This window comes from Nerophis lumbriciformis, linkage group LG30, assembly GCF_033978685.3.
Source record: "Nerophis lumbriciformis linkage group LG30, RoL_Nlum_v2.1, whole genome shotgun sequence".
NCBI classification, from domain to species: domain Eukaryota; kingdom Metazoa; phylum Chordata; class Actinopteri; order Syngnathiformes; family Syngnathidae; genus Nerophis; species Nerophis lumbriciformis.
Genome location: NC_084577.2, coordinates 908608 through 932500, shown reverse-complemented (window position 1 = coordinate 932500; position 23893 = coordinate 908608). Strand labels below are relative to the sequence as shown.

The 23893-nt window shown below is 39.2% G+C and overlaps 1 protein-coding gene across 1 annotated transcript; it reads right to left on the bottom strand.

Moving 5' to 3' along the window:
- Positions 1-575: 575 nt before the first annotated feature.
- nop53 (NOP53 ribosome biogenesis factor) lies at positions 576-22023 on the bottom strand. The gene is made up of 12 exons (XM_061925354.2): positions 21745-22023; positions 21461-21537; positions 19198-19300; positions 17131-17333; positions 13816-13883; positions 13628-13723; positions 8590-8691; positions 8340-8510; positions 1502-1677; positions 1231-1297; positions 1024-1100; positions 576-935 (listed from the first exon to the last, which is right to left on the bottom strand). Exons 1-12 carry the CDS (start codon positions 21981-21983, stop codon positions 875-877), a joined length of 1440 nt encoding a protein of 479 aa, XP_061781338.2. The 5' UTR covers positions 21984-22023; the 3' UTR covers positions 576-874.
- Between the last annotated feature and the right edge of the window lie 1870 nt (positions 22024-23893).

Here is a 23893-nt window from a genome sequence, read left to right as displayed (position 1 = left end):
ATATATACACACACACACACAGTATATATATATATATATATATATATATATATACACACCGGTATATATATATATACATACATACACACACACACATTTATAAACAAATTAATTCTGCAATAACTGATAAATAGGCCTGTAAAATAAAATAAAAAAACACCTAAACGTGTACAAACTGTATTTTGCGGCTCTTTGGATGGTAAAAGGTTTCCAACCACAGTTACGCAGTGAATTGAGGATTTGTGTCATTCGTATGTTCCAGTGGATGTGCAAAGCAAACTCGTTTAGTTCAATACTGAAATAAAATGTGAACTAGTCGTCTATATAGTGCAGTGCAGTGCGACAAGGGTGCACTTTAGGTGCAAGATTACAATTTCACGCCAATTACCAGATAAGAGGCTTTGGTGGTGCTTCACAGGGCAAAGTGGTCGAGCAGAACTCTGACTTATGCTTTTAAGCTCTGCGGTGGAAATGAGTTATCACACACACACCACCATCTTCTTTCTAATGAAAACATGTTTTGTTCATTTAATGTTGAGGAAATATGTATTATCTGCTAGTAAAAGTCAAACCCATTTTGTTATATATTTAGTTTATTTAAGCATTTCTGCAAACTGGGCAAATTCTAACCTTAAACTGCAACATATTTGCCTGACTGAGCTTAGGTGTAAAGCCCTCATTTAAGGGTTTAAACGGACAAACTTACACCTGCTGACAAACAACAAAAATACTTGATTTTCAGTATTTCTGATCGAAGTGGCATGATTGTGTCAAAATGGTCCTATTGTCTGAAAAGTCATTGCGTGGTATATACACGTGGTTCCATTATGTGGCTTTTACATCTTCTCGGGCTTTGCTCCTGTGGTCGGCGGCGCTAAGTGATCGCTCTAAAAGCTCTCTTCTCCACGTACTTCAGCTTGTACCTCCTCGTGAACCTAAAAGAGAGAGAAGCACATGTGAAGAATGTGCATTTGAGCAAACCTGGGATGAAATGTGACATAAGAGGGACGCCGCCATCCTTACTTTGCTCGCTCTCTGGGTTCGATGAGGTTCCTCTTCTGCAGACTCTTGAAGCGGTCCTGGACGATGCTGCCCTCTGGCTGTAGCAGCGTAGCATTACAAGATGTTGCAGAAAATAAATACGGTGCAATTTTTGTAATACATTCCCCAAGCTCAGAATAATCCTCATTCCTATCACACAGTCTCATTTCAATGGAATTATTGAAATACCTTTAGTTGCCGTAGTGTACTGGCAAGCTCGTCGCTCAGCTTGACCTCAAGGTCCTGAGGCTGAAACCTGGACAAAGGGTTATGGTCAGCTATATGTTCAGACGTCAACAATTCAAAACGTGACCCTGTGGGGTCGTTAAAGGGCTTTTAGGGAAACGAAGGAAGCAGCATTTTGCAGCCGGACGACTTGATGGGTCTCTGAGGAGTTCCCCAGTGGGAAAGCTTTTAACACATGGAGGTCGGTGTGATGAGGAGCGTGTGAAGTGCCTACTTGAGTTTACCCAGGCGCCTGGGCTGTGCTTTCTGGGCCTCCATGTTGGCCTTCCGTAGCTTCTGCCTCGCAAAGGTTCTCTGTTCTTGCATTTTGACGGCGGCTCTGATGGAGCGAATCTGGAAAAGCTGCTGTCGCTTGCTAGCCAGGGTTCTCACGGCCTTCCTCCGTTGCTCCTAAAAAAAGGAACGGAGATGGGGCCAAGATGAGCAACTGGTGAAAATCACAAGTTTCAACCATTTAGGAAAACAGTATCTAGAATTGCATTTACAGAAAAGACAGAAGCTTCTCTTAGAAAGTAATGTCATATTTGCATAGACCTGGGCCGATATTCCATAAGACAAAGGATGACTGAACATGATTTTGATAAGGGACAGCGTGGCGAAGTTGGTAGAGTGGCCGTACCAGCAATCGGAGTGTTGCTGGTTACTGGGGTTCAATCCCCACCTTCTACCATCCTAGTCATGTCCGTTGTGTCCTTGGGCAAGACACTTCCTGATGGCTGCTGGTTAGCGCCTTGCATGGCAGCTCCCGCCATCAGTGTGAATGTGTGTGTGAATGGGTGAATGTGGTAATACTGCGCTTTGAGTACCTTGAAGGTAGAAAAGCGCTATACAAGTATAACCCATTTATCATTTATTTACCAGCCTTGATAAAGATAGACTTTAATTATCTCATAGACGCCATGTGTTCATGGGCTGCAAGAGCTGCATCGGTTTCAGCAGCTACGGGCGTTTCTATTACAAACCCCGTTTCCATATGAGTTGGGAAATTGTGTTAGATGTAAATATAAACGGAATACAATGATTTGCAAATCCTTTTCAACCCATATTCAATCGAATGCATTACAAAGACAACATAATTATTTTTTTTTGCAAATAATAAATTTCATGGCTGCAACACGTGCCAAAGAAGTTGGGAAAGGGCATGTTCACCACTGTGTTACATGGCCTTTCCTTTTAACAACACTCAGTAAACGTTTGGGAACTGAGGAGACACATTTTTTAAGCTTCTCAGGTGGAATTCTTTCCCATTCTTGCTTGATGTACAGCTTAAGTTGTTCAACAGTCCGGGGGTCTCTGTTGTGGTATTTTAGGCTTCATAATGCGCCACACATTTTCAATGAGAGACAGGTCTGGACTACAGGCAGGCCAGTCTAGTACCTGCACTTTTTTACTATGAAGCCACGCTGATGTAACACGTGGCTTGGCATTGTCTTGCTGAAATAAGCAGGGGCGTCCATGGTAATGTTGCTTGGATGGCAACATATGTTGCTCCAAAACCTGTATGTACCTTTCAGCATTAATGGCGCCTTCACAGATGTGTAAGTTACCCATGTCTTGGGCACTAAAACACCCCCATACCATCACAGATGCTGGCTTTTCAACTTTGTGCCTATAACAATCCGGATGGGTCTTTTCCTCTTTGGTCCGGAGGACACAACATCCACAGTTTCCAAAACTAATTTGAAATATGGACTCGTCAGACCACAGAACACTTTTCCACTTTGTATCAGTCCATCTTAGATGAGCTCAGGCCCAGTGAAGCCAACGGCATTTCTGGGTGTTGTTGATAAAACGGTTTTCGCCTTGCATAGGAGAGTTTTAACCTGCACTTACAGATGTAGCGACCAACTGTAGTTACTGACAGTGGGTTTCTGAAGTTTTCCTGAGCCTATGTGGTGATATTCTTTACACACTGATGTCGCTTGTTGATGCAGTACAGCCTGAGGGATCGAAGGTCACGGGCTTAGCTGCTTACGTGCAGTGATTTCTCCAGATTCTCTGAACCCTTTGATGATATTACGGACTGTAGATGGTGAAATCCCTAAATTCCTTGCAATAGCTGGTTGAGAAAGGTTTTTCTTAAACTGTTCAACAATTTGCTCACGCATTTGATGACAAAGTGGTGACCCTTGCCCCATCCTTGTTTGTGAATGACTGAGCATTTCATGGAATCTACTTTTATACCCAATCATGGCACCCACCTGTTCCCAATTTGCCTGTTCACCTGTAGGATGTTCCAAATAAGTGTTTGATGAGCATTCCTCAACTTTATCAGTATTTATTGCCACCTTTTCCATCTTCTTTGTTACATGTTGCTTGCATCAAATTCTAAAGTTAAGGATTATTTGCAAAAAAAAAATGTTTATCAGTTTGAACATAAAATATGTTGTCTTTGTAGCATATTCAACTGAATATGGGTTGAAAATGATTTGCAAATCATTGTATTCCGTTTATATTTACATCTAACACGATTTCCCAACTCATATGGAAACGGGGTTTGTACATCAATCAATCAAAGTTGATTTATATGGCCCTTAATCCCAAGTGTCTCAAAGGGCTGCACAAGCCACAAAGACATCCTCGGCTCAGATCCATACAGATCCAGATACATGCACATAAAGTGTAATAATGAATACCGCTGTAAAACCCCCGACGGTTAGTGTTATCGTATTGAATTAAAATGATTGAAAAACCTTGATTGATATCCAGGGTGTACCCCGCCTTCTGCCCGAATGCAGCTGAGATAAGCTCCAGCACCCCCTGCGACCCCGAAAGGGACACACGGTAGAAAATGGATGGATGAATGATAAATTTATGGACTGACTAGCGTCACGTTGCTAGCTATCTTAAATGCTAACACAAAAACAAGAGCCATTAACTTATTTCCCCATTAAGAAACGTCACGCCCCAATCTAAACTTGTACAAACACATTACTGTCTAAACAACTGAGATACAGTATTCACATTGAATATAAAAGCCTTTGCACAAAGGGATTAACCTATACTCGACAGTTTCTCGTTGAAAAACTGTTTTCAACATTAGGTGAACTCGTTAACGTCACATAAACCGGAAGTGAAGTAAAGTGACCACCCAATTTGCATTTACAGTGGAACCGTGGTTTTATGAACTTAATTGGTTCTTGAACATGGTTCGTAAAGCAGAGTTCTCCACAAGAAACAATGTAAACCTATAATTGGATCAAGCCTTGACTAAAGTCTGTATTTTAGTTAGGTTTTTACACAATATTAAGTGCTGCACAATACTGTATATCAAACAAGCATAAGGGGCTCATGGATTAACTTTGTATGTAAAAGAAAAAAGTCTGCTCTGCCAACATGTGCACACACAACAAAACCACAAAATACGTACCTTTAACAACCATAACGCTACAATAAGATAAATGATAAATGATAAATGGGTTGTACTTGTATAGCGCTTTTCTACCTTCAAGGTACTCAAAGCGCTTTGACACTACTTCCACATTTACCCATTCACACACACATTCACACACTGATGGAGGGAGCTGCCATGCAAGGCGCTAACCAGCACCCATCAGGCGCAAGGGTGAAGTGTCTTGCTCAGGACACAACGGACATGACGAAGTTGGTACTAGGTGGGGATTGAACCAGGGACCCTCGGGTCGCGCACGGCCATTCTTCCACTGCGCCAAGTTAAATCCAGCCACATTAACAACGGCAGAGAAGCTGGCGAGAAGCAGCAGACAGAGGGAGAAGGAACGGGGGGAGCCATGTCTGTGTGTTTGTGCTTTGGACGAGCGAGGGAACGCTCTGGAACAAGAGAAGAGATAGCGTCTTTTCCTCTGCTGTGATGTAAGTGTCATCATAATTAAAACTTGATGTGGTTACCGTATTTTTCGGAGTATAAGTCGCACCGGAGTATAAGTCGCACCGGAGTATAAGTCGCACCGGCCGAAAATGCATAATAAAGAAGGAAAAAAACATATATAAGTCGCACTGGAGTATAAGTCGCCTTTTTTGGGAAAATGTATTTAATAAAACCCAACACCAAGAATAGACATTTGAAAGGCAATTTAAAATAAATAAAGAATAATCAACAACAGGCTGAATAAGTGTACGTTATATGACGCATAAATAACCAACTGAGAACGTGCCTGGTATGTTAACGTTACATATTATGGTAAGAGTCATTCAAATAACTATAACATATTGAACATGCTGTACGTTTACCAAACAATCTGTCACTCCTAATCGCTAAATCGGATGAAATCTTATACGACTAGTCTCTTACGTGAATAAACTAAATAATATTATTTAATATTTTACGGTAATGTGTTAATAATTTCACACATAAGTCGCTCCTGAGTATAAGTCGCACCCCTGGCCAAACTATGAAAAAAACTGCGAATTATAGTCCGAAAAATACGGTACTTGCTATGCTGTGGTCATACTAGTGAGAGCCATTATTGTACTTCTCACAAAAGTCTGTTTTTTTTCTCTCAATTTTGCAGCGATCGCTCCTTTTCAGCTCGTCTGTTGAGTTTTTGGGACTCTTACAGAATTAGCAAAATGGATAAAACTTGCCAAAAAGCTAAAAACTAAGAATAGGCACACATTTTAAAGTGTTGAGACGGCTGCAGGCGCCTGAATGAAGCATTCGCACGCAGCGACCTGGTTCGGACAAAGAGACATTTGTAACTTGATCTAAAAGCTCCTAAATCAAAAGTTTGGATGTAGAGTGGTTTGTAAATCGAGGTTCCGCTGAATTAAAAAAATATTCTAAAATGTTAACAAATTAAAATAGAATATAAACATATTCAAACACACATACACAAAAATAAAACAGCTCTTATGAAGCCAGAACAATATTGAATGTTTTCTGTAGCTAGTTTTGTGTTGCTATTTATTTTAGTACTCAAAATGAAACTACAACTTGGTTGAAAGATTTTAGTATGTGTATAATTAACTTTTTAAACATATTCAATCATACCAATAATTATAGCACTGACAGACAAGGTATATTTAAATGTTACTATTTTTTTTCTTCCCATTTTACATTTCAACCATAATGTTAAAATACACGAGAAATACAAGTTTATTGCATTTGAAAAGGTATACCGTATTTTTCGCACTATAAAGCGCACCTAAAAACCTCTAATTTTGTCAAAAGCTGACAGTGCGCCTTACAATCCATCCATCCATCCATTTTCTACCGCTTATTCCCTTTTGGGGTCGCGGGGGGAGCTGGAGCCTATCTCAGCTACAATCGGGCGGAAGGCGGGGTACACCCTGGACAAGTCGCCACCTCATCGCAGGGCCAACACAGATAGACAGACAACATTCACACTCACATCCACACACTAGGGACCATTTAGTGTTGCCAATCAACCTATCCCCAGGTGCATGTCTTTGGCGGTGGGAGGAAGCCGGAGTACCCGGAGGGAACCCACGCAGTCACGGGGAGAACATGCAAACTCCACACAGAAAGATCCCGAGCCCGGGATTGAACCCAAGACTACTCAGGACCTTCGTATTGTGAGGCAGATGCACTAACCCCTCTTCCACCGTGCTGCCCTGCCTTACAATCCGATGCGCCTTATATATGGACCAATATTGAGCCACAACAAACCTAAACTTCATTTTCATAAAGTTTAGGTCTCGCAACTACAGTAAGCAGCCGCCAACTTCTTTTTCCCCCGTAGAAGAAGCGCTTCTTCTTCTACGGAAAGCAGCCGTAGAAGGGGGAAAATGAAGTCGGCGTAGTTACCGTAGTTGCGAGACCTGTTGTGGCTCAATATATAGGACGCTCAATATATAAGACGCACCGGATTATAAGGCGCACTGTCAGCTTTTGAGGAAATTGGAGGTTTTTAGGTGCGCCTTATAGTGCGGAAAATTCGGTACTTGTTTTATATAACAAAATGTGTGCTTTGATTAAGTGATACAAAAAAAGACAAATAAATGCTATAATTATTTGGACAAATACTTGGCAAACAGAAGGCTAAAATGAGAATATATTGTTCCTTCTTCTTAGCAACAGTTCTAAGTCAAGGTGGAACGGATAATTATGATCGGTCAAATATTTACATTCAAATTCCAATTACTTTTATTAGATATGTTACTTAGCCGTCCAAAACAATACTGTTACGGTGCTAAACGTACTAAGCCCCAATCTGAAAATATTGCCTTCTTGGATTTACCGTATTTTTCGGAGTATAAGTCGCACCTGCCGAAAATGCACCATAAAGAAGGAAAAAAACATGAAACCAAACTATGAAAAAAACTGCGACTTAATACCGGTAGCCCGAAATATACGGTAATGACAGTCCTTAAAAACTCATCACCACATTGATGAGCTATTTAGCATGACCATTTATGGACAATTGTGGGAGGAGTCCTGAAAGAATACCGGGAGGAACTCTTATATGCACAATTCACTCCAGGTGTGATTATGAGAACAGTGCGTATAAATCTGTTTTTGTCCATTATGTACATTCTGAGATTTGTGCTTACGTAATGTTTTACGATCAGTTATACGCAGCGTTTTATAAATGAGACCCCTGGTTTGCCAGAGACTAGGATGGAGCAGGACAAATTGGTGTTGACAATTTAACGACTCTGTAAAGGGTTTCCCCCAGCTTAAAATCTACATGGGTCGTGGGTGCCACGATCAAATACATATAGGGGAAACCCTGCTGTCCCTATATTTAGAAGGTAAACTGAATAATATTTTTCGTAGAGTAGCGTGGAGTCACAAATCCAGTAAAGAGTCTTTTGGCACATCTGAGAAAAAAGCAAGTTTTGCGGTTTTCAACCAGCACTGGTGCTGCTGAGGGCCCCTCCCCTTCTGACAGCACTTAGTTTTGTTTGCGACATTAAAAAAGTGATAGAAGAAAGTTCATGCGTATTTCTAAACACATTTGTTTCGCTTTGCTTTTATTGTTGTTACAAACACGCCATAGCCAATGATGCAAATTCACCTATTACATCATTACCGACCACCACCACTGAGGAAACACTGCTGCTTGTAGATTAAGCTACTTCTTCCTTTTTGAAAGCTTGCTAACACATACCTTAATTTTTTCTGCCTTCAGTTTTTTCCTTTGTTTCTCAGTCTTCTTCTCTGCCAGTACGATGGCTCCACCTCCAACCCCATCTTCCTCCCTCTCCTCAATGGGTGTTGTTTCTTCTTCTTCTTCACTCTCTTCCACCAGGCCTTCCACTTGCTCCTGAAATATGTTTTCCTAAATACAAACAAACACACAGTAAAACCCAGGCTTGGCTGAATTGAGATCAAATATTGGCTTTTGGGACCCGCAGTACCGCAGTCACAAGGTCTTCTTTGTTGACAGCCAAGCGTTTGTTAATTTTGTCTTCCGCCTTCTGTTTCTTTACTTCCACCCCGTGGGCCTCTTGCAGTAAAGCCTGAGTGGAGAGAGTGAGAACATGTGATTAAGCAGTTTTGAAAGCAGAAATCAAAAACCTTTTTGTTGGTTGTTTCTTCAACTGTAGCCTGTCAGGTTGTAATGCTACAGTTCTGCTTCTTTCGGGTCTCATATGGAAATTGTACGCGTGTGCTTTAAATGATCCCAACACAATCAGGAAGTGGACAGCTACAAATATCACAGTGCTTTCCATGTACATACTCCACCTATGTTTCATACCAAACCAACCCTTAGAACTAATTTGGTCATTTGTGACCAATCCCTGGCATTCATTATACTCGTGACATGTCTTCAGACTGTTTTTTATTCACACAAGAATAATCAGAAATCCTTTATCAGCATTTACTTTTATGTAACTCATGCTTTTATCTCCTCTTGAATGGACTTCAATAATGTATTTTTATCCTCAAGGTGCTACACACCTTCTTACAGGGTCAAACCATAAGAATAGAACTGCATTACGTCTGTGCTCAGACGTATTCACCCAAAAGCTCCCCTTTGATTATAGAATTCTATTTAAAATGCTTTATTAAAAAAAAGATCCCCCGGAATCCTCTTCCGAAAAAAATTCTGGTCAGGAAAAACTAATTATATCTATCTTTACACTTATGTTCTAGAAATGCTCAAAATAAATGTACAGGGGACAAAACTACCTGGCAACCTCCAATTGACACTACAGTTGTGGTCAAAAGTTTACATACACTTGTGAAGGACATAATGTCATGGCTGTCTTGAGTTTCCAATACTTTCTACAACTCTTATTTTTTTGCGATAGAGTGATTGGAGCACATACTTGTTGGTCACAAAAAACATTCATGAAGTTTGGTTCTTTTATGAATTTATTATGGGTCTACTGAAAATATGACCAAATCTGCTGGGTCAAAAGTATACATACAGCAAAGTTAATATTTGGTTACATGTCCCTTAGCAAGTTTCACTACAATAAGGCGCTTTTGGTAGCCATCCACAAGCAAACAAAAATTGAGCTGTTTGGCCACAATACCAAGCAAAATGTTTGGAGGAGAAAAGGTGAGGGAGGCCTTTAATCCCAGGATCACCTTCCCTACCATCAAGCATGGTGGTGGTAGTATTATGATCTGGGCCTGTTTTGCTGCCAACGGAACTGGTGCTTTACAGAGAGTAAATGGGACAATGAAAAAGGAGGATTACCTCCAAATTCTTCAGGCAACCTAAAATCTTCAGCCCTGAAGTTGGGTCTTGGGCGCAGTTGGATGTTCCAACAGGACAATGACCCCAAACACACGTCAAAAGTGGTAAAGGAATGGCTAAATAAGGCTACAATTAAGGTTTTAGAATGGCCTTCCCAAAGTCCTGACCTAAATGTGTGGACAATGCTGAAGAAACAAGTCTATGTCAGAAAACCAACACATTTAGCTGAACTGCACCAATTTTGTCAAGAGTGGTCAGAAATTCAACCATAAGCTTGCCAGAAGCTTGTGGATGGCTACCAAAAGCGCCGTATTGCAGTGAAACTTGCCAAGGGACATGTTTATTAACATGTCCCTTGGCAAATATTAACATTGCTGTGTGTATACTTTTGACCCAGCAGATTTGGTCACATTTTCAGTAGACCCATAATAAATTCATAAAAGTACCAAACTTCATGAATGTGTTTTGTGACAAGTATGTGCTCCAATCACTCTATCACAAAAAAATAAGAGTTGTAGAAATTATTGGAAACTCAAGACAGCTTTGACATTATGTTCTTTACAAGTGTATGTAAACTTTTGACCACGACTGTATGTAATAACTGTATGAAATAACACAATGGCTGTTCAGCAGAACTGGATATTAGCAAAAATACAAGTATCGGAATAAATCAACTTGCAGATATAAGCGCTCTGACACAAGCAGTCCTGCAGCACATTTACAAGTGCAAAGCTGGACAGCCAGTTAGCATCTAAATGTTCTCCGAAAAGCAGTCATGGTTGCTCTTTCTGTGTATTTTACTCAAGTCATCTACTGAAGCTGAACATTTTAGGCTATTATATAGGCTACTATTATATAGGGCTCCGTATGATACTCTACAAACTACCACCATCAGTTGAAACCCACCATACCACCATGTAAAAAAATATCTCTTGGTCACGGAGCAAAAAAATCCCTATACTACAAAATAAAACTCCACCCACCCATGAAAAAATACACAACACTATTTAAAACAGTCATAAAATAAGACAGGAACCACACAGACCATTACTACTATGTGAGTATGTTATCAGTAATTGTGACCAAAAATATCAGTAATCATAACGGTATTCTTAAATGTTCTCAAAAAGTACTCACACCAAAATATTTTAACCAAGTTTTATTTAATAGATATATAATATATTTTCCATTGCAGAAGACACATGTTTTCCAGAATCACACGGCAAATAAGCAGTAACATGCATTAGTTCAATGCGTGAGAGGGGAGTGGTCAAAACAATCATGGTTGATTAAGCATGTATGTACTTTTAGGTGCATGAATTAACACAAAAATATATTTTTAAATAGAACAAAACTACATTTTTTTGAGCCAGTTGGGGAACTTTTGAGGTCCAGCTTGCTCCATACACCAACTATTACTTGCTCAGACAGCAAAGTGTTTGTACAAGTTTAGATCGGTGTAGGTCGTTTCTTAATGGGGAAATACATTAATGTCTCTTGTTTTCATGTTAGCATTTAAACTCTCGAGTAGGGATGCAACAATAGTAGTATTACCATTCTAAATAAAATGATCAAAACACAGTGATTGATAACTGCCCTTTGATAAACTCACAAACTGGCTCGGACCAGCTCGCTAGCTTTAATGCAAACATGAAAGGAAAAGACCAAAACGTCTTTTTTCCCATTAAGAAACATACCCCAATCTAAACTTATACAAACACATTGCTGTCTGAGCTACTAAGATATTCAATTGTGCACATTAAACCTACAAGCTGTCCTCTCTCAGAACAGAGTGATCGTTCTACACACAGAGGAATACGAGGTGGAGGTGTTTTTACAGTGTGTTTAAGGACCGCTAAATAGAGTAGGACGCCACAACCCCCGCCAGAAATATGAAACGATAGAATGTATTTGCAACGCACTTTTTATTTAAACTCTTGAAGTGCTGCAGTACAAAGCAATATTTAAAACAATAAAATCTTAGCCAAAAAAAGATAAAATACCGGTACTAAGATTGAAACACAAATCATGCTAAATAGTGGGTTTTCTAACTACCGTATTTTCCGCACTATAAGGCGCACCTAAAAACCACAATTTTTCTCAAAAGCTGACAGTGCGCCTAATAACCCGGTGCGCTTTATTACGATTCATTTTCATAAAGTTTCGGTCTCGCAACTTCGGTAAACAGCCGCCATCTTTTTTCCCGGTAGAACAGGAAGCGCTTCTTCTTCTACGCAAGCAACCGCCAAGGAAAGCACCCGCCCCCATAGAACAGGAAGCGCTTCACCCGCCCCCGGAAGAAGAAGAAAAAACGCGCGGATATCACCGTACGTTTCATTTCCTGTTTACATCTGTAAAGACCACAAAATGGCTCCTACAAAGGACAAGGATCCGGTTCATAAAAAGACGCAATCTCTCCATCCGCACACGGATTACTACCGTATTTCACAGCAACTGATATTCCTGTGAACTGCACTGTGGAACGGGAGCACGTACGGTGAATATTCGCACCACAGGGAATGAGAAGTCATCCTTCACTGTGGTTCTAGCTTGCCATGCTAACTTCCACCCAGGGTGATATTCAAAAGGAAGACCTTGCCAAAAGAGACCTTTCCAGCCGGCGTCATCATAAAAGCTAACTCGAAGGGATGGATGGATGAAGAAAAGATGAGCGAGTGGTTAAGGGAAGTTTACGCGAAGAGGCCGGGTGGCTTTTTTCACACAGCTCCGAAGGCGAACACACCTTCACTAAGACGGGCAGATAGCGCCGGTCGACATACGCCAACATCTGCCAGTGGATCGTAAATGCCTGGGCAGATAGTTTCGGTCACAACTGTGGTCCGAGCTTTCCGGAAGGCAGGATTCACAGAACTGCTGCACAACAACAGCGACACTGAATCCGATGACTTCGACGAGGCGGAGCCGGCCATTTTTGGATCCCACGCTTGCGCAACTTTTCAATTCGGACACCGAAGACGAAGAATTCGAAGGATTTACGAATGAAGAATAACTTCAGAAGGTGAGCGCTATGTTTATTTTGTGTGTTGTGACATTAACGTTCGAGCAACATTATGTTGCTATTTATTGCTCTACACCATTTTGAATTTTACTATGTTTGTGATTGCACATTTGCGTACATTTTGGGACAGAGTTGTTAGAACGCTGGTTTTCAATATATTATTAAAGTTTGACTGAACTATCTGACTGTTTTTTTGACATTCACTTTAGCGCAGCGTTTTTTTTGACATTCACTTTAGCGCAGCGTAGGCGCGGCTTTTAGTCCGGGGCGGCTTATTGGTGGACAAAATTATGAAATATGTAATTCATAGAAGGTGCGGCTAATAATCCGGTGCGCCTTATAGTGCGGAAAATACGGTATTTATTTTAGCTATTTAAAAAATCTAAAATATTTTAGTGTACTTTTTGGGCAAATTCAACAATGCCACGATAATGATAATGTGATTATTTTGGTCACGACAACCGTGATATGAACTTTCATATGCTGCATCCCTCCTAGCTAGCACTGGCTTGTTTCTCCAGGAAATGATCAATATCCCTAGTCAGCAAGTTTATCAAAGTACGATTATCAATCAAGGTTTTACGATAATTTTCTCATTTGAAACGGTAGTACTGACTGTTAAAAGAGTTATCATTAATACCATGAAGCATTACAACATAGTTGTAACACTGAGTACAGTATTTGAAAGTGATTACTTTGGGGCCGTGATAATGTAAGAGCAATTTACCTGATGGGAAAAGAAGTCTGGGTTGTAGGAACCTCCAGGAGCGATCACTTCCACCGCAGGGAGCACAGACGGCTTCTTATTCATCTTGTCTGGGCGCTAGGGAAAAATAAACGATTAATTACATGGTTCAGAAAAATAAATACAACAGCAGCTCATGATGATGGAATACAACTGTATTAAATTCTTACCTTGACTCGCTTCTTGCCTGTCTGCTGAAGGTACCAAGGATCTGCTGAATCTTTGGCTGTGTCACACACTAACAAAAGTGTATGAGCATTAATAATAAAATATATTATCGTATATTAGCAAAAATGTGTAAAGGTGCTGGTGGTGCAGCCGGAGTAGCAGATCCCACTCGTGGAATTTAATCTGTCATCATCACAGATCAATAGACACTATTGATTATGTAAATTGAGTTGCGTTACAACCTGTAGATGGCTAAAAGCACACCTGCAGAATAAAAGTGACCATAAAAACAGGTACCGTATTTTTCGGACTATAAGTCGCAGTTTTTTTCATAGTTTGACCAGGGGTGTGACTTATACTCAGGAGCGACTTATGTGTGAAATTATTAACACATTACCGTAAAATATCAAATAATATTATTTAGCTCATTCATGTAAGAGACTAGACGTATAAGATTTCATCGGATTTAGCGGTTAGACAGACTGTTTGGTAAACGTATAGCATGTTCTATATGTTATAGTTATTTGAATGACTCTTACCATAATATGTTACGTTAACATACCAGTTGGTTATTTATGCCTCATATAACGTACACTTATTCAGCCGGTTGTTCACTATTCTTTCTTTTTTTTTTAAATTGCCTTTCAAATGTCTATTCTTAGTGTTAGGTTTTATCGAATAAATGTCCCCAAAAAAATGCGACTTACACTCCAGTGCGACTTAAATGTTTTTTCCTTCTTTATTATGCATTTTCGGCCGGGGTGCGACTTATACTCCGAAAAATACGGTACTGTCTGAAATGCTCAGTTTAGTGACAATGTTCCTCATACTTTTATTTTGTGGCGGTTTTCCAGGAATAAATTCTAAGCGCCACAAATGCATTTGGTGCTACCCGTTTGCCTTTGCTTATGTGACCGTAGAGATGATAACCGAGGTAAAACTCAACGATTAGCATTACTGCTTTAACTATACATTTTTAAACCGTGATTGATAACTGCACTTTGATGAACTTGTGGACTGGCGCTAGCTCACTAGCTTGAATGCTAACGTTAAAACAAAATACATGAACATCTTTCCCCATTAAGAACCGACATACCCCAATCTAAACTAATCAAAAACACATTGATGTCTGAGCAACGAAAGATATTCAATTGTGCACATTGAACCTACAAGCTGTGCTTTTTTAACATAGAGTGCTCGATTTATACTCAGAAGAATATCAAAGTTGTTTTTGTGGCGCGCTCGAGGACCGCTGAACAAAGTAGGATACTACAACACCTGCCACACACATGCTTATTAGTGAAACACAAAACATACAAAATAGTAGGCTTTGTGACAGAGGATCTATTTATTGTAGTTATTTAGAAAAATATTTTCATTTCAGTGTGTTTAAGTACTTTTTAAGCACATTCAACAATATTGCAATAACGATAACCGATCATTCCGGTCACAATAACGGTCGCTACTTCCTTTATTTCTGTACGGTACTTAAATATTTTTTAATGTCACTTTTTTATGTCTGATTCAACTCCTCAGATACAATATGTACTGAAAAAAATTATTAATAATTAAGTCTCATAATATTCAATGTACAACTTTTTTTTTACTGCAAATTCAGTTTTTGCTGACAAGCAAAATAAAAAATACAAATTTTGAAAGGAAAAAAATGTGTTCCATGGGGTAGCTGCATGGTTGCACCCCTAGAGCAGTGTTTTTCAACCTTTTTTGAGCCACGGCACATTTTTTGCGTTGAAAAAATGCGGAGGCACACCACCAGCAGACATCATTAAAAAACGAAACTCAGTTGACAGTAAAAAGTCGTTGTCACAATTGTTGGGTATGACTTTAAAGCATAACCAAGCATGCATCAATATAGCTCTTGTCTCAAAGTAGGTGTACTGTCACCACCTGTCACGTCACACCCTTACTTATTTGGAGTTTTTTGCTGTTTTCCTGTGTGTAGTGTTTTAGTTCTTGTTTTGCGCTCCTATTTTAATGGCTTTTTCTCTTTTTTGGTATTTTCCTATTGCAGTTTCATGTCTTCCTGTGAGCGATGTTTCCCGCATCTACTTTGTTTTAGCAATCAAGAAGATTTTAGTTTTTATCCTTCTTTGTGGGGACATTGTTGATTGTCATGTCATGTTCGGATGTACTTTGTGGACGCCGTCTTTGCTCCACAGTACCGTAAGTCTTTGCTGTCGTCCAGCATTATGTTTTTGTTTACTTTGTAGCCAGTTCAGTTTTAGTTTCGTTCTGCATAGCCTTCCCTAAGCTTCAATGCCTTTTCTTAGGGGCACTCACCTTTTGTTTGTTTTTGGTTTAAGCATTAGACACCTTTTTACCTGCATACTTTGCTTCCACTGTTTCCAACATCGACAAAGCAATTAGCTACCTGCTGCCACCTACTGATATGGAAGAGTATTACACGGTAACTCTGCCGAGCTCTAGACAGCACCGACACTCAACAACAACACATCATTTGCAGACTATAATTACTGGTTTGCAAAAAATATTTTTAACCCAAATAGGTGAAATTAGATAATCTCCCACAGCACACCAGACTGTATCTCACGGCACACTTGTGTGCCGCGGCACAGTGGTTGAAAAACACTGCCCCAGAGGATATCACTGTACTGATCAAGCTTTCAATCTTGAAGAGAGCGGAATTGCTTGGTCTGAGCTATATGCTACATGCTAATGCTAGTTATGATGCATGCGATAAAGCACTTGTTTTTCTGGTAGTCCTTCTTGTTTGACATTGTGGAAGTATTTCAAAGATGATATGATGTGTGTATGTTCATAAATTGTGTATGGGTCTCTGCTGCACATTTAGTTGAGAGGTTGAATACGTTTTTTTGCCATAGAGTTAATAGCAGTAAGTACAGCACAAACACAGTTTGGTCGGTCACACCAGTTGCTGTTAGCAACTGTTGAGTGCGGTATTCTCTTTTTTTATGGTCACGTGACAGCAGGGCGATGTAGTTGTATGAAAAAGGAGTTGTTTGTTTATCCACACGATAATGACATTGCAGCGTTTCAGACTTTCCCACGTTGAAGCCTGTTCTGAAAATCTTAACGTTTCGACACCACCTAATAACTAAGAAGACGGAGCAGGAGTTGCCAACTTAACGATTTAGTCGCTATTTTTTTTATTGAGTATTCAGAACGCTCTAAAAATGTTTTCAAAAAAACTAATTTAGACTTTTTCTGGTCTTACTGGACACTATCACACTAAGTTCCCCGTGATGCGGATCACTTTATAGTCCAATATAAAAATAAAAAGGGATATATTCATTGGACAGGCAAACAACACTCACATTCTTGACTCCATATGTCAAAATAGTCTCTGTTTGGGTTGTTGTTGGCCTCTGTCACAGACTTTTTGTCTCCTTTGATCAACGGCTTTCTGTTGAGCTGCTTCCTCTGCGTCCGCGTCACAATGCCCTTGGCTGCCAAATGTTCTGCCTTCTGGGCAAAACGACGAAGTTTCTTGGCATTGGGTTGTTGGTGGGATAACACACTGGCGAAGCGCACAGAGAGAGGATGGTCAGTTAATTGTGTGGAGCATAAACAGGAATAGGAATAAGTATTCCAACATGTTAATGACTATGATGTACTGAACAAAAAATAAAAAATAGACATTATAAAAGAACAACATTTGGGTAAATTGCATTTGACCCGGTCTACAGATTTATGCATTTTTAAATCCTCAGATCCCAGGACACCATTTACACAACAGTTTCCTGAGCTCCTATGTGTTGTCTTCACATTTCCAAGAAGGAAATACTGGGAGCGCAAGGATGAGATCATCACTGGACACACTTACAGTACATATTTGTTAAAAACACTTTAAGGACTAAAGTTCTACATAGGTCTAGGCCGATCAAACGATAAATAAAAATGAACTCGATAATTTAGCAAACCCGGATTAACAACCATATTTATGTTTTCTCTTTGTCTCCTGCTTCCAAACAGTGTTAAAAGAAGTTTCACTCTGTGCATCGCTTTCAGCACCTGAGTGCATTCATTTAATAGCAGAATTAAATGAACGAAGTGAATCCTCTCGTAAGTCATCCGCAATCTTTGCCTCTGTGAGCGGAAGCAACAAAGCCTCAATAGTCGCTAGTGAAAAGCACAACAAAGTAATAAAAATTAGGAGGTAAAAAAGATGATTGCAAAGCAAATCTTCGGTTGTGGGAATAATTGGCGGAAAGTCAAAAAATACAACACACAACCAAAGTCTTTCAACTGGAGAAAAAACTGCACTAAAAGATGTTCAATATTTATTTGTGCAATTTTTGCTAACCGGGATTTAGAGTCAATTTCAATGTTTATTTAAGATAATCAAAAGTCCTTAGCCTTCCAATCACAATAGGTTGTATTCACCTGACGTTATGTCCGGCTCATTAAACACGAGTGGCTCGATGTGGTGGTAAAGCGAGCGTCTATTAAAGTGTTCAGGGTGGCTGTTGGAACCGTTTAACTCGTGAAAAGGATAATAGTTTTTTCAGAGTCCCTTGAGAGGTAATCAAGAAGGACGAAAGAGTGCAAGCTTTAACGAAACGACGACGAGAAACGCATAAGTTTGCAATAATCACTTCGTTAAAGGTTTGTTTAATATACTTTTAATGTTTAGTACTTTCCATTTAAGCTTAATCTTGATATTATTTGTATTTTATCTCATTTCTGGGTCCTTCAAATGCATTTTTGCTACGAGAGTTTTGAAAAACTCTAAATAAAATAAAGCAAATGTGAGCAAAACCTAAACAAGTTAAGCTTTTACCAAAAGCAGGAATTAGAAACGAAGCTTTCAGCACATACTCAACGTTGAGATCTATAGTTACATTTTAATAAAGACGGGGAAAACCTTGCATACTCGTAATGACGCGTGCAACAACAACAAGCCAACATGGCCGAAACTTCCATCCATCCATCCATTATCTACCGCTTATTCCCTTTGGGGTTGCGGGGGGCGCTGGAGCCTATCTTGTGTAACAAAATACAACCTATAGTAAAACTAATAATGACAAATAAATTGTGTTTCAAAGGGTTGCGTTATTTTTTTTATATAAAAAAAAAAAGTACCAATGATTGTCACACACACACACTAGGTGTGGCGAAATTATTCTCTGCATTTGACCCATCACCCTTGATCACCCCCTGGGAGGTGAGGGGAGCAGATTGTGATTACATTAGTGCTTAAAATAATACTGACAATAATATATATATTTTTGCAATAATTTGTGGGACAATATATCGTCCAGCAAACGCTGTTGCCGGCCCAGGCCTAGTAAGAGATATTTCCAAACTACAGGCCGCATCTGATTGAGGTGCTTGTTATAATATCCAATAGGAATAGTCACAAAGTTATGATGGGTACTTACTCTTTAATTGGTGGTATGTGGGAGTCATGCTGCAGGATCAAATCTATCCTGAGAGGACGCTGCAACTTCCCTTTCCTCTTCTTCCCCTCCACCTGATCCGGTACTGCAAAAAAAGAACAATTTTAAATCAACTTAAAACACTCTGTTATTAAAATGACAATTTAACCCCGTGTCCTGGTATAGACAGGCTTCGTACACAAACTCAAGCACTTTTAAGGACTTTCAAGATAAATTTTCCAGTACACTTCAAAAGGCAAAAACCAGTGTGAATCAATCCATAGCCTTGTTGTTTGAGGTCACCAAATGCTGTCTGTAGGAAAAATATGGAAAATCTGCAAAAACCTAAGCCTAACATTGAACCAGCAGTTGAATGGGGCATAGAAAATGAAGCAGTGTTTCCGTAGACTATTCAATGTCATTGGTGTTTGCAAACGTTGTTTACTTGTTTGTTTGTATCATCATTCATGTATACATAATTGCTTACAAGAAATAACAATTAGTATTGTTTACTTGTTTGTTTGTATCATAATTCATGCATACATCATGTTCATTAAAGGGGAACATTATCACAATTTCAGAAGGGTTAAAACCATTAAAAATCAGTTCCCAGTGGCTTATTATATTTTTCGAAGTTTTTTTCAAAATTTTACCCATCACGCAATATCCCTAAAAAAGCTTCAAAGTGCCTGATTTTAACCATCGTTATAAACACCCGTCCATTTTCCTGTGACGTCACATAGTGAAGCCAACACAAACAAACATGGCGGAAAGAACAGCAAGCTATAGCGACATTAGCTCGGATTTCAGCGGCTTAAGCGATTCAACAGATTACGAATGTATTGAAACGGATGGTTGTAGTGTGGAGGCAGGTAGCGAAAACGAAATTGAAGAAGAAACTGAAGCTATTGAGCCATATCGGTTTGAACCGTATGCAAGCGAAAACGACGAAAACGACACGACAGCCAGCGACACGGGAGAAAGCGAGGACGAATTCGGCGATCGCCTTCTAACCAACGATTGGTATGTGTTTGTTTGGCATTAAAGGAAACTAACAACTATGAACTAGGTTTACAGCATATGAAATACATTTGGCAACAACATGCACTTTGAGAGTGCAGACAGCCCAATTTTCATCAATAAATATATTCTGTAGACATACCCTCATCCGCGCTCTTTTCCTGAAAGCTGATCTGTCCTGTTTTGGAGTTGATGTCAGCTGGCCAGGGAAGCTAGGGTCGATAGGGGGTTTAGCTCGCTCGTCTGCGGGAACAAACTGCCGCCATTGCTTGCCGTGCTACCGAGGTCCTTTGTCCCTGAATTGCTCACACACTCCGGCAGATTCAATGGGGGTCTGGCGGCAGATTTCTTTGACTTTATCGTTGGAAATGCATCTGCTTTGAGTGTCGCAGGATATCCACACATTATTGCCATCTCTGTCGTAGCATAGCTTTCGTCGGTAAAGTGTGTGGAACAAACGTCCAATTTTTTGCCACTTTCGCATCTTTGGGCCACTGGTGCAACTTGAATCCGTCCCTGTTCGTGTTGTTACACCCTCCAACAACACACCGACGAGGCATGATGTCTCCAAGGTACGGAAAACAGTCGAAAAAACGGAAAATAACAGAGCTGATTTGACTCTGTGTTTGAGAAAATGGCGGATTGCTTCCCGATGTGACGCCACGTTGTGACGTCATCGCTCCGAGAGTGAATATTAGAAAGGCGTTTAATTCGCCAAAATTCACCCATTTAGAGTTCGGAAATTGGTTAAAAAATATATGGTCTTTTTTCTGCAACATCAAGGTATATATTGACGCTTACATAGGTCTGGTGATAATGTTCCCCTTTAAAACGACAACCTCCCGGCATGATGGACCGATGCACCATTGTCCTTTAGGGGTGGGCCACACAGAGCCGTATATACGGCTCTGGCCAGACAACAACCTAATGTAAGGGCTTGTGCAAAGCCAACAGATCAAGCGGGTAGCTTTCATTCTTAAGGAAACTTATTTTCTTTTTTCCATTTTAAAATTAGCCTATTGAGTCAGACTGCCGAAAAATATGATGAACATTTCCAAGCACTTATAAGCACTTCACCCAAAATTCAAGCATTTTTTTTTATTTTCAAGGTTTGTAAGCACCCGTGCGAACCCTGTATGGAAATACGCAATGCGTTAAGTAATCAGAGTATCATTTTTTAAATAGAGTACAAATCCAACATGTGCACATGATATGTAGACATTTTACAATATATTTTTTGTTTTACCTTTGGGGACATGTTTTGGTTTCGGTCCAGCATCCAAAAAGAATAAACTATCATCAGGCTTCTCGGACAACAAGCCACTGTAAAAAAAAAAACAGACCACATGCTTTAAATAAAGCACTTAGCTTGTAGTACTTCAACTTTATAACAACGTAGCTTTTTGTTTAGGCATGTTACGCGTCCTTAACACTGAAAGGCAAACATAAAACCTACCAGACATGGAAACAAGACAACTTAGTGTTGGCTTACAAACAAAATGATAAGCGTGAACATGTCGGCTAACTCACCCGGTTCTTTCTTGATGTCTGATGTCCTCTAAGAAATCATCCACGTCATCAACATTGCTGTACTTTTTCCAGTTCTTTTTCTTATTCTTGTTAACACGTTTTCTTCGAGTACTAACCCCACTTTTGGGATCCAAGTTCTTTAAACTTAAAAACCCTGCTTGCGAGGCTGCCACGCGTTTTACTTCCCTAGCAGGCGCCATGTTGGACCTCGACAGGAAAGAAACACGCGTCTTCTTCATTGGTGGCGAACATCGGAAGTGTTCACTAGCGCCACTTGAGGTGTTATACTGTAACTGCTATATAACTTGCTAATACAAAAAAGTTAACGCCTCAGTCGCTTTTTTAATGTTTCGTCTTTCTTTCTTTCTTTAGTTTATTTCGAACATGAACACACTTACAGCATAATACATCACACGATTTCATATCATTTCATTTTACATCATGCCCGAAAAAGAGTAGGAAGAAGCAAAGCTTATTTAATCCTACCCCTTTCCCACTTCAGAGCGAGAATCATTTACTGACCTTTTTATATAATAAAATAGCATCTATTAATGAGTATACACAACAGTTTTGTAATATGTAATTAATTAATTCAGTCATTATTAACATACTGAGATGAAGAATATCTTATTTTCAATAAGGTTGAAAGTGTTTCTCATAATTCTACTCCTTTGTACTTTATAAGCACTATTATTTTTGAACAACCTCTTAAATTGGATCATATCAGTACAATTTTTAACTTCTTTACTTAATCCATTCCATCATTTAATTCCACATACTGGTATGCTAAAGACTCTAAGTGTTGTACGTGCATACAAATGTTTTAAATGATTTTTTCCTCTAAGGTTATATTTCTCCTCTTTAGTTGAGAAGAATTGTTGTACATTCTTTGGTAGCAGGTTATAGTTTGCTTTGTACATCATTTTAGCTGTTTGCAATTTTACCAAATCACCGAACTTTGATATTTCTCAGAGCTTTGACCATTATTTTCAACTATCTACCAGAAAATATGGCGTGTGTTTATAAATAAGACCTGATACAAATCCACAAGTGCTCACTAGCGCCACTTAGAGGTGTTATACTGTAACTGCTATATAACTTGTAAATACTAAAAAAGTTAACGCCTCAGTCGCTTTTTTAATGTCTCGTCTTTCTCGGAGCTTTAACCATTATTTTCAACTATCTACCAGAAAATATGGCGTGTGTTTATAAATAAGACCTGATACAAATCCAGAAGTGCTCACTAGCGCTACTTAGAGGTGTTATACTGTAACTGCTATATAACTTGGTAATACAAAAAAAGTTAACGCCTCAGTCGCTTTCTTAATGTTGAGTTTGAGTTTGAGTTTTTTTGGAACATGCAAGCATACAACATGATACATCACAATTTCCAGTTTCTCTTTTCAATATGTTTGAATAGGAGTAGGAAGAAGCAGAGCTTATTTAATCCTACCCCTTTTCTTTTACATAACAGTTGCTAAATCTTTTTGTTCACTTCCTGTTCACAATTTATTCACAATATACTCCATAAGTAATCACAATAAAAAATAAATAAATAATAATAATTGGTGAAGTAAGTCATATTTCATAAGTAAGTTTATTTTGAGAATGAATGGATGGATCCATGTTTCGTCTTTCTCAGAGCTTTGACCATTATTTTTCAACTATCTACCAGAAAATATGGCGTGTGTTTATAAATAAGACCTGATACAAAACCAGAATGCTCACTAGCGCCACTTAGAGGTGTTATACTGTAACTGCTATATAACTTGTAAATACTAAAAAAGTTAACGCCTCAGTCACTGTTTTTAATGTTTCGTCTTTCTCAGAGCTTTGACCATTATTTTCAACTATCTACCAGAAAATATGGCGTGTGTTTATAAATAAGACCTGATACAAATCCACAAGTGCCATTTTAGGTTGGATATATGTGTGTTTATAACATAACAAAATGTAAATATATGTATTTTGATTCGTATTAAAAAAGCCTGATTAAGTTACTAATGTTGCCCCCACTTCCCAAAGAAAAAGGAATTTGGTGTTTATTTTCTTGTATTAGCAAAAATAAAATAAAACATTTTTAAAATATACGATGAACTAAATGTGTTTATGTGTTTGGCAATCTTGTTACAGCAAGCGTGTCTGTTTT